The sequence below is a fragment of the Pongo pygmaeus genome, chromosome 10, assembly GCF_028885625.2.
Source record: "Pongo pygmaeus isolate AG05252 chromosome 10, NHGRI_mPonPyg2-v2.0_pri, whole genome shotgun sequence".
NCBI classification, from domain to species: domain Eukaryota; kingdom Metazoa; phylum Chordata; class Mammalia; order Primates; family Hominidae; genus Pongo; species Pongo pygmaeus.
The window spans coordinates 107281681-107294888 of record NC_072383.2 but is presented as its reverse complement, the minus strand read 5'-3'; the positions used below and the strand labels follow the sequence as shown (position 1 = coordinate 107294888).

General features: G+C 41.0%; 1 protein-coding gene across 1 annotated transcript in view; it reads left to right on the top strand.

Annotated features, from left to right (window-relative positions):
- CORO1C (coronin 1C) overlaps positions 1 to 13208 on the top strand; it is an 83901-nt gene that overhangs the window by 21979 nt on the left and 48714 nt on the right. Inside the window, exon 2 of the mRNA XM_054442996.2 lies at positions 8078 to 8277. Within this exon, the coding sequence (XP_054298971.1) occupies positions 8083 to 8277 (195 nt within the window). The 5' untranslated portion in view covers positions 8078 to 8082. The remainder of the gene's footprint in view (positions 1 to 8077; positions 8278 to 13208) is intronic.

Below are 13208 nucleotides of genomic sequence, written 5' to 3'. Positions count from 1 at the left end.
AAATACCATGCTGAAATGGGAGAACATAAAATTCTGTAAAGAGTCCTTGATAAGTGGTGCCGGTTCTTTTATATGAAAATTCTACTCTTAGCCCATAATCAGTAGGGACTTGCTTAGGTTTTCTCCCTGGATAGGGAAGACTATTACTGGGCTCTTAAATAATAATTGCCAACATTTGTTAGACAGTATGTACTATGCTTCAGATTCTATGCTGAGCACTTTATAGTTTTTTTAAAAAAACAGTTTTGAGATATAATTCACATACTATACAATTCACTCATTTAAAGTGTACAGTTCAGTGGTTTGTAGTATATATATATAATCAAATAATCTGCAACCATCAACACAGTCAATTTTAGAACATTTTCATTACCTTAAAAGAAATACACCAGGCATGGTGGCTCATGCCTATAATCCAAGCAGTTTGGAAGGCTGAGATGGAAATATTCCTTAAAGCCAGCAATTAGTTAGAGACCAGCCTGGGCAACATGGTTAGACCCCCATCTCTACCAAAAAAAAATTAGCCTGGTGTGGTGGCATACGCTTGTGGTCCCAGCTACTTGGGAGGCTGAGGTGGGAGGATTGCTCAAGCTCAGGAGTTTCAGGCTGCAATGAGCTGTGATTGAACCACTACACTGAGTGCAGAGTGAGACTCTGTCTCTAAAAAAATAATAAATAGACCGAGCATGGTGGCTCACGCCCATAATCCCAGCACTTTGGGAAGCCAAGGTGGGCAGTTCACCTGAGGTCAGGAGTTTGAGACCAGCCTGACCAACATGGTGAAACCCTGTCTCTACTAAAAATACAAAAATTAGCTGGGCGTGGTGGCGGGAACCTGTAGTCCCAGCAACTTGGGAGACTGAGGCAGGAGAATTGCTTGAACCTGGGAGGCAGAGGTTGCAGTGAGCCGAGTTTGAGCCATTGCACTCCAGCCTGGGCAACAGAGCAAGACTCCGTCTCAAAAAAAAACAACTCTAAGCAACCATGAATCTACTTTCTGTGTCTCTAGATTTGCCTATTCTGGACTTTCATATAAATTAGTATGTCGATTTTTGTGACTGGTTTCTTTCATTTGTAATGTTTTTAAGATTCATCCAAGTTGTAGCATGTATTAGTACTTCATTCCTTTTTATTGCTGAATAATATTCTGTTGTACAGGTAAAATCACATTTTGTTTATCCATTGGATACAATGGATAGTCTGTATTTGGGTTGCTTCTACCCTTTGGCTATTGTAAATAATGCTGCTATGAAGACTCATGTACAAGTATTTGTTTGACTACCTGTTTTCCGTTCTTATGAGTGTATACGTAGGAGTGGATTGCTGGGTCTTATGATAATGCTTTGTTTAATTGTTTGAGGAACTGCCAGACTTTTCCACATCAGCTGCAACATTTTGCATTCCCACCAGGAGTGTATGAGGGTTCTGATTTGTCTACATTCTCATCAACCCTTGTTATTCTCAGATTTTTTTATTTTAGCCATCCTAGTGGGTATGGAATAGTCTCTCATTGTGGTTTTGATTTTCATTTCTCCATTGATTAATGATGTCCAGCAACTTTTCATGTATATTGGACATTTGTATATTTTCTTTGGAAAATGTCTATTCAAGTCCTTTGATTCATTTTTAAATTGGACTACGTTTTTATTATTGAATTGTAGGAGTTCTTTTTATATTCTAGATGCAAGTGTCTTATCAGATATAAGGTTTGCAAAAGTTTTCTCCCATTCTATGAGTTGTCTTTGATTTCTTGATAGTGTCCTTTGAGGCATAAAGGTTATAAATTTTGATGGAATCCAGTTTTCCTAATTTTTCTTTTGTTGCTTGTGCTTTTGGTGTCATATCTTAGAATCCTTTGCCCAGTCCAAGGCTGTGAAGATTTACTCCTATGTTTTCTTCTCAGTTTTATAGTTTTAGCTCTTATGTCTAGGTCTTTGATCTATTTTGAGTTAGCTATTTTATGTATTGTCCCAGTACCATCTGTTGAGAAGAGTTTTTCCATTGAATTGTCTTGGCACTTTTGTTGAAAATCAGTTGACCAAAGATGTATGAGTTTACTTCTGGACTTTAATTATATTCCATTGATATAAATGTCTGTCCTTATTCCAGTACCACACTGTCTTGATTACTGTTGCTTTGTAGTGAGGTTAAGTTTTGAAATCAGGAAATAGGAGTCTTCCTAACTTTTTCTCTTTTTTCTCCCCAAGGTCATTTGGGTATTTTTGGATCCCTTGCAGTTCCAATCAATCCCTTCATCCATTTCTACGAAGAATTCTTCTGGGGGTCTGATAGGGATTGCATTAAATCTATATCTTAGTTTGGGGAATATTGCCATCTCAACACTAAGTCTTCTGATTTTTGAACGTGGAATTTCTTTTCATTCGTGTCTTTAATTTCTTTCAACAGTATTTTGAGTTTTCAGAGTATGAGTCTTTCATCTCCTTGATTAAGTTTATTTCTAAGTATTTTATTTCTGATGTATTGTGAGTGGAATTGTTTTCTTAATTTCACTTTTGGATTGTTTGTTATGAGTTTATAAAAATACGGCTAGGCATGGTAGCTCACACCTGTAATCCCAGCACTTTGCGAGGCCAAGACAGGAGGATCACCTGCAGTCAAGAGTTCGAGACCAGTCTGACCAACATAGTGAAACCCTGGTCTCTACTAAAAATACAAAAATTAGCTGGGTGCGGTGTAGTCCCGGCTACTCGGGAGGCTGAGACAGGAGAATCGCTTGAACCCTGGAGGCGGAGGTTGCAGTGAGCCGAGATTGCACCACTGCGCTCCAGCCTGGGTGACAGAGCAAGAGTCCATCTTAAAAAGAAAAAATTGATTTTTGTATATTAATCTTGTATCCTGCAACCTTACTGAACTTACTAGTTCTTTTAGTGGATTCCTTAGGATTTTCTGTATATAAGATCATGTCTTCAGCACACAGAAATAGTTTTACTTCTTTCTTTCCAATCTGAATGTCTCTTACTCCTTTTTCTTGCCTAATTGCCTTGGCTGGAACCTGTACTACAATCCTGAATAGAAGTGGCAAGGGTGGATGAGCTCATCTTATTCTTGATCTCAGGGAGAAGGCATCTTTCGCCATTGAATATTGAGTTAGCTGTGGTATTTTCATGGATGCCCATTATCAGGTTGAGGAAATTCCCTTCTATTCCTAGTTTCTTGAGTGTTTTATCATGAAAGAGTATTTAATTTTGTCAAATGCTTTTTTTGTTTGTTTGTTTGATTCAGAGTCTCACTCTGTTGCCCAGACTGGAGTGTGGTGGCACTGTCTCGGCTTACTGCAACCTCTATCTCCCAGGTTCAAGCAATTCTCCTGCCTCTGCCTCCCGAGTAGCTGGGATTACAGGTGCCCACCACCATGCCTGGCTAACTTCTGTATTTTTAGTAGAGATGGGATTTCACCATGTTGCGCAAGCTGGTCTTGAACTCCTGATCTCAAGTGATCCCCCTGCCTCAGCATCCCAAAGTGTTGGGATTACAGGCATGAGCCACCGTGCCCAGCCTCAAATGCTTTTTCTGTGTCTGAGATAATTGTGTGATTTTTTTTTCTTCTGTTGACATAATGTGTTACATTAATTGATTTTCAGATGTTGACCCAACCTCGCATTTCTAGGATAAATCCCACTTGATTGTGGTGTATAATTCTAATTCTTTTTCTGTGTTGCTTGATTTCGTTTGCTGGTATTGTTGAGGATTTTTTGCATCTGTATTCATAAGAGATATTGGTCTGTAATTTTCTTGAGATGTCTTTGTTTGGTTTTGGTATCAGGATAATACTGGCCTCATACAATTAGTTTGAAAGTGTTCCCTTCTTTATCTTTGGAAAAATTTGTGAGTACTTGGTATTTTTTAAATGTTTGATAGACTTTAGCAGTGAAGTCATCTGGGCCTGGGCTTTCTTGTCTGTGGTTGGTTTACATTCTTTTTTTTTTTTTTTTTGAGACAGGGTCTTGCTCTGTCACCCAGGCTGGAGTGCAGTGGCATGATCTCCGCTCACTGCAACCTCTGCCTACCAGGTTCAAGCGATTCTTATGCCTCAGCCTCCCTAGTAGCTGGGACTCCTGGCTAAGTTTTGTATTTTTAGTAGAGACTGGGTTTCACCATGTTGCCTAAGCTGGTCTCGAACTCCTGACTTCAAGTGATCTGCCTTCCTCGGCCTCCCAAAGTGTGGGGATTACAGGCGTGAGCCACCATTCCCAGCCTACATTCTTATTACAGGTATCATTCCCTTCATTTTGTGGATGGGAAACTGAGGCTCAGAGAGGTTAAGTAATTTGCTAATATGTTGCAGAGCTCAGATTTAAATCCAAATTATCTTATGTCAGTTACTAGGATGACAATAGTAGCTAGTATTTATTGAGTGATTAATTTTGTGTATTTAACCATACAAGGTACTATTATAGCATAAGAATCTCCTGCCACCATCTCATCACCAATTGATCATTTAATGATCACTTCACCTTTATATGCATTGTACCCATTTTTGGATAGAGAATTTTACGCTTAAGGGAGACTTAGTGACTTGCTGTACTGTACCACAGCCAGGAAGTAAATAGTACAGCTGTGCTTCTCACTTACGAGGCTGTCTGACTCTGGAGTTTGCTCTCTTAATTGCTATACTCTATTGTGTGCCTGGAGGGCCTGAGACATTCTGTGCAAGAAAAGCAGCTATGCCATATGTACCCAGCTGAGCCCAGATCAGATTTGACCTTGGAAGTGAATGGGCTCACACTACCCTTCAAGCTCCACTTAGAGATGCCTGACTCAGCACAGCACTGCGGAAGCACTGGCTTTTCTTGCTCTGTAGCTAACATTCTACTCTGTGATTGTAGCAAAAGAGCTTTTATATCATTCTATCCACATGTATTTAGGACGAAAATAAGTATGCATAATATGGAAATAACTTTTTTTTTTTTTTGAAATGGAATCTTGCTGTGTCGCCCAGGCTGGAGTGCAGTGGCGCCATCTTGGCTCACTGAAGCCTCCGCCTACCAGGTTCAAGCAGTTCTCCTCCCTCAGCCTCCCGAGTAGCTGGGATTACAGGTGCCTGCTGCCACACCCAGCTAATTTTTATATTTTTAGTACAGATGGGGTTTCACCATGGCCAGGATGGTCTTGATCTCCTGACCTCGTGATCCGTCTCAGCTTCCCAAAGTGCTGGGATTACAGGTGTGAGCCACCGCGCCTGGTGGAAATCACTTTTTAAGGTAGTTTAGTATGTATGTCAGCCAGAAGATTTGTATAGTATCTTTCAGTGAAGACAAAGCATTTTACATATTTATATTAATCTTCATATTTTTATGAGGTTAGATGGTATCTGGCCTATTTGAGTGAAGAGGAAAAATTGTCTTTTTCAAGTGAGAGGCCTTCCTCAAATATCCATTCACATTTAAAAGTGAGGTTCTAAAAGCTGACCTTATGCCTGTGTGAGTGGAGGGGCACATTGAATGGTGGACCTCACTGAGGGCAGTGATATCTGATCTCTTGTGGGGTGGGGCAGGCGGTATCTTGGGAGCCAGGAGGAACAAGGGGCTGGAGGCCCCACTGTATAGAACCAGGCTGTCCGTGAGGCACCTGTTCACACCTGTGCTGGGTGTCATCCAGTCCAGGGCCTGTAGTCAGGCCTCTCCTGGCTTCTGGGGAGAGGGCAGGCCAGTACCCTGGTTGTGCAACCCTGGATGGAGGGGATGTGGGTGTCCAGCTGCTCCTAATTCAGGCTTTCAGTCATTTTCTCTGCAGCCCCTCTCCCACATCCCTGTCTTTGGAGACACACAGTTTCTCCTTAGAGTGTTCTGGGGATTCACAGTGGGCCTTGATGTCCTTTTTGTGCGCTCCTCCTGAGACTCAGCTGAGTAGAGGACACTCACACTTCAGTTACACATGCACGACAGCTTTCCATCTTTGAAAGTTTATTGTCACATTTGCTCTCTTGTAGGCTCTTTTCCAGTCCTCTTGTCCTTTTATTTTTTTACCTGCTTTTATTTTTTGCTTTCATTTTATTAGGATTTTAGGAAGGAGTGGAGATAAGTGCTGTTTGTGTTTCTTTTGTAAATTCTTCATATCCTTTGTCTAATTTTCTGTTGGGTTTTAATTATATGAATTTGTAAGAACGTTTTATTTATGAAGGATGTTAACTCTGACATGGTGCAATCCTTTTTTCTTCTACATTAGCTTACTTTTGAAACACTTGCTTGAAGATGCTGGTAGGGATTGCAGCTTCTATAACTTGTACAGATGGTTGCAGATGGTTGTGTGGGGAAGTGGAGCCCGAGACCAGCTGGCTGTATGTTGGCTTTTGTATAGATGTGCTTTCCTTTTGCTTTTCACCACCTCATGGAAGCTGTCTTATCTAACTCATGCTTGAGAAGTATTCATATTGATTCCAAAATGAAGGACCCTGGCCATGAATCATTTGCCATCTCCTCTACCAAAGACTCAAAATGTACGGCCCTGGTAGTCAGCTGGGACAGTCTGGCAGTAACAGCTGGGCTAAGGAACGTGGATGCTCAATTGCCTGCCAAGGGTCTCTTACTTCAGCCCAGCTACGTGCCCCTAGCATTGGAGAGAGGCCACTTTCACAAATGCCTTGGAAGGGTAAGAGACTCTGGCAAAAATAAATTCGTCTCTCTGCATTTAGCAGTGGGCTCAGGGCCATGAGGAAGGGAATTAGAGGAAAGGAATTAGCAACAGCCCACCATGTGTCTCGTCTGGCATGAGTGGACAGGTGTTAGCTCTCCTCTGTATATGAGGATCTGATTTTCAGCTGAGTTGTCGATGTTGAACCATGTTCCATTTCCACTTAGATTTTTATCCAGGCTCCTTCTATCTAACCAACATGAACAGAATGTCCTGCAGTAGCACATAGGAAAATTACATTGGGTGCAGTCTAGGAAATCTTAATCAGGGAGGGCCTGGTGATCCGAAAGCACAAAGCTTTCAGTGTCTATCAGATGATTTAGTCGAATTTGGAGTCTGAAATGACACATAAGGCAGCTTAGGAACCTAGCTCTGTGTCACCTCCCCTTCCCCTTCAGAGTCCCTGGTTTACTAAGGAAGTGGCTGTGGTGGATGATCAGCTCAGTGAAAACCCAGCCTGGTTTTGTTTCCCCCCCCACAATAGCCCCTGCATTTTTCCTTTCCTAGGTCCCAACTGCTGTATCACTCCAGGCCTTCCTCAAGTCTGGTTTACTGTCAAATAGCTTCCTAGCCCAGTACCTGGCTTTGAGCTTGTTCCTGTGTAAGCCATCCAGTGTGCTTCTGCCACATTTACTGTCATCCTAAACATCACTTTGATCACATTGCTTTCCATTTAAATACTTTTGCTCTGCTTTTCCCAGACCTGGCTCTTACCCGTTAGGCTGCTTTAGGCTGACTTTTTCTGTTTCTCACTGTGTACCACTTAGCACTAGGCGGTTTGGTGGTGAGTTGCTCTGATTATTACGTCTGTGTTAGAAGGAGATTAGAAGGCTTTTGAAGTCAAGGGTGATGGCTGTGTCTTTTGAATTCCTCCCATAGTTATTCTTGTTGAAACACTCTGGGGAATAGACATAATTCTCAGACAGCAGAGTGTTGATGTCTAGGGAAAATGTTTACAATCTGAAAAATTACCTTGGCAGGCTGAGGACAAAGCCACAAAATTGTAACTTGTTTTTCGGCTTTCTTCAGCCTCACCTCTACCAGAGAATTTCACTTTAGAGTTTTCTTATCTGTAAAAGGGGAAGGGTTGAAGTACATTGTCTGTCAGCTCCCACCCAACCCTGAAAGGCTAATTTTCTTTAATTCTTTCCCTTAATCTTTCCATTGAAATTAAAACTGATGAGCTGTTTCTGGATCTTGAATTAGGAATTTTTCATTTCTTTGTAATTCTTTCCCTGACGCATTTTGCAGTTGTCCCCGGGTATGTGCTGCTAAAAGAAATTTGGATTGCAATTTGGCTACTTTTTAGGAGAGCAGACAAAATGCCATACCATTCTGTTTTTCCTACTTGGAGCATTTCATTTGTAAAAGTAAAGCTTTCAGTTTGGTGCATAATTCTAACATAATTCTCACTCCTCCTTTGCAGACACGATGAGGCGAGTGGTACGACAGAGCAAGTTTCGGCATGTATTTGGGCAAGCGGTGAAAAATGACCAGTGCTATGATGACATCCGGGTTTCTCGTGTGACCTGGGATAGTTCCTTTTGTGCTGTCAATCCCAGATTTGTTGCCATAATCATAGAGGCAAGTGGGGGAGGAGCGTTCCTTGTCCTCCCTCTGCACAAGGTAGGTAATTTGATCTTCCATTCTGGTAGACACCCTCTGATAGTCTCCATACTTTTTCCTTAATAGATTGACAGTTCACTAAGAATTGTATTTGTGAAACCATTAGACTCTGATGTAATTGAGGTTAAGTTCCACACGCCTTACTAACCACATCAGTTTTTCTCTAACAGAGAATCATTAAATAGAATAGTGACCTCTGTTCTGGGAATGCCCTCTATGGATGAAAAAATTATTATAATGATGTTGTGAGCATGGGCAGGCATAGGAATTTTAAGATTTCATTCTTAATCATCTGCTTTTCACAAAAATTTTTCTTTTAGAGTGCAGTTTTAAAAACTGGCTTTTACTCCAAAGTAAAGTTTTAAAAACAGTTACATTTTCAAATGGGCAGAAATTTGTAAGATAATATTCTCTTTTTTTGAAGTCATAAGGATGAGCCCTTTTTCTTTTCTTTTCTTTTTTCCTTTTTTTTTTTTTTTTGAGTAGGAAATGGAACAAGAACTCAAGAAAATGTCCTCAATACAGATTTCAATTCTGGACAATAGTAAGTTTCAGCATAGGATTTAAACAGTGTTAACAAGTGGTAGAAATAAAGGATCTTTACTGGGAATGGTTCTATGTTTTCTTCAACTTCAGTGGGGTTCCAAGCCCTCCTCCTTCCTTTATCCTCCCAGAAAGCCTGCTCCAAGGTGGGAGATTAGATAGGAATTTTGTGCATTTGCTGACCAATCATGAATACTGCAGATCAAAATCTATTGTTACTTTATCAGCAAATCCCAGAATTGCAAATAATGAAGAAAAAAAGCTGTGAAGAGGGCCTAGAAACAGTTGTTTTCTAGTTAGAAAATGAGTTTGGTGAGTCCTGAGCTCCAATGATAAGGGCTCGGTGCTGGTGAGGATGCAGATGTTGAGTCGTATGACAGCTGTTTCCACTCTGCTGAAAACAGCGGGGGAAGTGGATCCCCGCTGTGTCTGAGCCCCTTATATTCAGGGTACATCTCATCACAATGGACCATGTGATTCTGAGAGTGGTTACAATAAAGTGAATTTCTGTCAAAGGGTTGTTTCCCATTGTATGTTGATGTTTTTTCCTTGGGAAAACTCTAATTGGGAAAATGTCCAATTCTCTTGGACTTTTGCTTCAGAGATGCTGGTGACTAATTTGTTTTATTATAACATCTAATTTTTACTTCAGTGGCCAGATAGATAACACAGTAGAACCATCTCCTAACCGAAGAAGGGAGATGGGTGCCTTTGGGGAACAAATTTGATGCGTGTTTTCAAATGTACCTTCTTATTGATGAAGATGAATCTTTTCATTAAGTTGAAAATTTATTTTTTATTTAGATACTTTTATTTCTGTTCAAAAAATTGTCGTTCAGTGGCAGATAAGTACACTACACTGTTATAAGTGTTCTTAATATGGTTTTGGAGTGGGGATTTGAACTCAAGGCCAGTTGCATTTGGTCTCCACATTGTTTTAGCTTATTCCTTCACCAAGAGCAAGGGGCATTTGGAAACTTGACATTTTACTGGTAGGCTTTATGGCAGCCAACTGAGAAGACAGCCATAGCTTGTTAGCTAAGGTCAGACACTGGAGCACCATGATTTGTTCTGGAGTTACGAGTTTTTATTTCCCCTTTTATAGACTGAGGGATAAATGTAAGACATTTTTTTTCCTTCAAAGAAATGGAACAAGCCAATTAAGAAGCACAAAATAGACATAATGAATGGCTAATCTTCCTCTGAATTCAGACATTTCCTTTCAACTTTCACATCCACAAAGGTTCTGTGAGTTCATCTTTGCTTTTATAGACCATGAGAAACTGAGTTTCACTTATCCCATTTGAGGGAGACCTGTATGCAGTGCCCCAGCTAACTGATCTTATGATTTGGTTTTTCCTTGCATTCAGTGACCTACACTTAATGAATATGTCCTCGTATTTCGTTCTTTAACCAGCATTATGGGAACTAGGATAGAATAGGCTGCTTTACAAATTGTCGTGTTTAGATGAGGTGTTGCTTTTTAGAGGAGCATCGAGGGTCTTTCCCAGGCTATAATACTGTCTGTGTAGCTTTGCTCCTTAAATACGAGTTTGTTTTAGAGGAGGTGACATTGGTATAAGCTAAGCCCTGTGGCAGCCATTGGAAATAAGATCAATACTTGGGTTTCTATAATTGATAGGTTCATGTGTACTATGTGAGATTTTTGTGTATTAAAGTGTGTGTATTTAGCTCTTAGCGTCAGTGTGGCATAGAGGAAAGATCACAAATCTGGGAATTGATGAGCTGTGGAGTTCAGTCCTGGCTTACTCACTGACTTGTAGTGGGACGTGGATGTGTCTCTTTATCCTTCCGCTCCTCTGTTTCTCTCTCTGTAACATAAGCAGCTGTGTATAAAAGTTATTTTCTGGCCGGGCACAGTGGCCCATGCCTGTAATCCCAGCACTTTGGGAGGCCGAGGCAGGTGGATCACCTGAGGTCAGGAGTTCGAGACCAGCCTGGGCAACATGGTGAAACCTCGTCTCTACTAAAAATACAAAAATTAGCCAGGCGTGGTGGTGCACACCTGTAGTCCCAGCTACTCAGGAGGCTGAGGCAGGAGAATCCCTTGAACCCAGGAGGCGGAGGTTGCAGTGAGCTGAGATCATGCCACTGCACTCCAGCCTGGACTACAGAGCGAGACTCCGTCTCAAAAAGAAAAAAAAGTTATTTTCTGCCTTGGAAATTCTAGATCATGTCAGAAATGCTTCTCACCTTCCATGGTTCTCAGCTATGAAGTGATTTCCAGTGCAGTTGGTGTGTACTCAAAATTCAGCAAAGAAAACACTTTTGTTCCGTTTTTGTCCCACTAATTCAATGTATAACTTTGGCAAGTAGATGCCTTTTTACTCCTGGCTGCTTTTTCACTAAGGCAAAGCTGAGCCCAGCAAAGAGGAGTGGTCCTGTGGTCCCTCATGACAGTCATGTGCCTAGGTAGTTCTCAGTAGGATCTGCTGTGGCAGGGCTTGGCCCATGAGCCCTGGAGCGTCAGGTGACACTTGCCTTTCTTTTCTTCTAAGTTGCTGTTCCTGCCTGAGATGCTGGCTGGTTACCAGGCATCAGTAGCTGGTAGAAAATAGAACCATCTTCCATGTTATCAGAAAACCTACATTTCTTTATGGGGCTGACTGCCTTCTTGATGTCTACCTTATAATTTTGGTATAGTCATGAATATTTGAATAATGGTTATACATTTTACAGTTGATATTTGATTGTTTACACAATATGAGTGAGTCTTCATATATGATTAGTTGGTTTGATTGTCTATAAGCTGAGTATCTGCTGTGTGCCAGCATCTGTGCCCTTCAGGAGCCCTTGTGTCTAAGAAAGCATCCTAGCAGATTGCTGGTACTGAGGTGTTTGTCTCCTCGTTAGAAGTACAGCCTCGAAGAAGAAATATGATGGGGACTCCAACTACATGGTGAACCCATTAATCCCTTTTTAGTACAGGGCTTTGTAATACTAGGGCTCTTTACCCTGGAAAAGAGACTCCTACAACTTTAGTGTCTTGGCAACTATGAAATGGTTTTATCATGAGGTGTTGCTTTGGTTTAAAGGCAAAGAAAAACTAAATTCCCAATTATAATATGAAGTTATGCTTGAAATCAAGATAGCAAGAAATGATGTTTAGATGTGTGTTAGGCTCCAATACATGTTGATAGCAGCCTCGGATGATTTTAAACACGAATCTTAAAAGATGGGTATGGCTTTTAATAATTATCTCATGGGCTTCTGAGAATGTTTTCCCTTTTTTGTTTCTGGTTATAGACAGGCAGGTTAGTTTTGGTGATGCATTTGGGACTCTGTACATAATAATATTGAATATGTACACGTTGGAATTAAGGTGGATTATGACCCTTTCAGAAAGGCTCCCATTTGAAAACATGGTTTTCCATGAATTTCTTTTGAAAGCTATTTAGTGTCAGCAGTAAATAAGGCTTCTTATTGCAACCTCATGAGGCTTGTGGTTAGATTCTGGGAGAATGTAAAATAAGTTAGAAATAGTCTCTGTCTTCCAGGACTTAAAATCTGAAGTGAAAAGAGTAATAGGGATAAATACATCAAAGCACATGCATATACAAAGACACACACATATGCAGCAAGCAGCACACTTAAGAATGAATGTATGCTTATTTTAAGCATATGGTTTATGAGGTGTTTGTTAGGAAGGTTTTGTTAGGGAAAGTGGGATTTTTGAAGAGGTCACTGCCGGAGGAATATGGAAAGTCCTCAGTCCTGAGGTGGGGTGATTTAGATTAGCACACGTGATTCCCACTCTCTTTTGTAATGCTTCCATCAAGCTGTGGCTTGCGACTCTGCCATGACTCTTCAAGGTGTGGCTTAGCGCATTGACTTATTCTTTAGTCCTTCAAGTCTTGCTGAACATAAGTTGGCTTTGTGGTTTTGACTATGAGGAATACTTTTTTTTCTTGCCACAACTGCACAAGCTCTTGTCTCAAGAGCACACAGGTTTTCAGCCCTCTGTGTAATCTACCACGTTGGCATGAATAAGCCTTTCCTTTGTGGAGCAGCTACACTCGTGATGTAGATAGAACTGAGACATTCCCTCCCTATTGTGAACCATGGAGGCTCATACACACCAGTGTTTCTGGATAGATACACATACCCCCCCCACCACATACACACTTCATATCACAACAAGCCTGTAAATCCTGCCTTAAACAAGTAAGAGGGGGAGGAATCAGTAAGAATTATATGCTCTTGATCTCTTGACATTCTCTTGGATGGAGGATGCGAACTAGATGGCTCCTGTCTTCCCAAATTGCTTTCTTTCTCCCTTCCTTTCTTGAGTATTGTGAAGTACTGTGAAGCAACTTTGGTGAATTGGAATGATAGCTGATTTCACCCTCACAGAAACTACCTGGGAC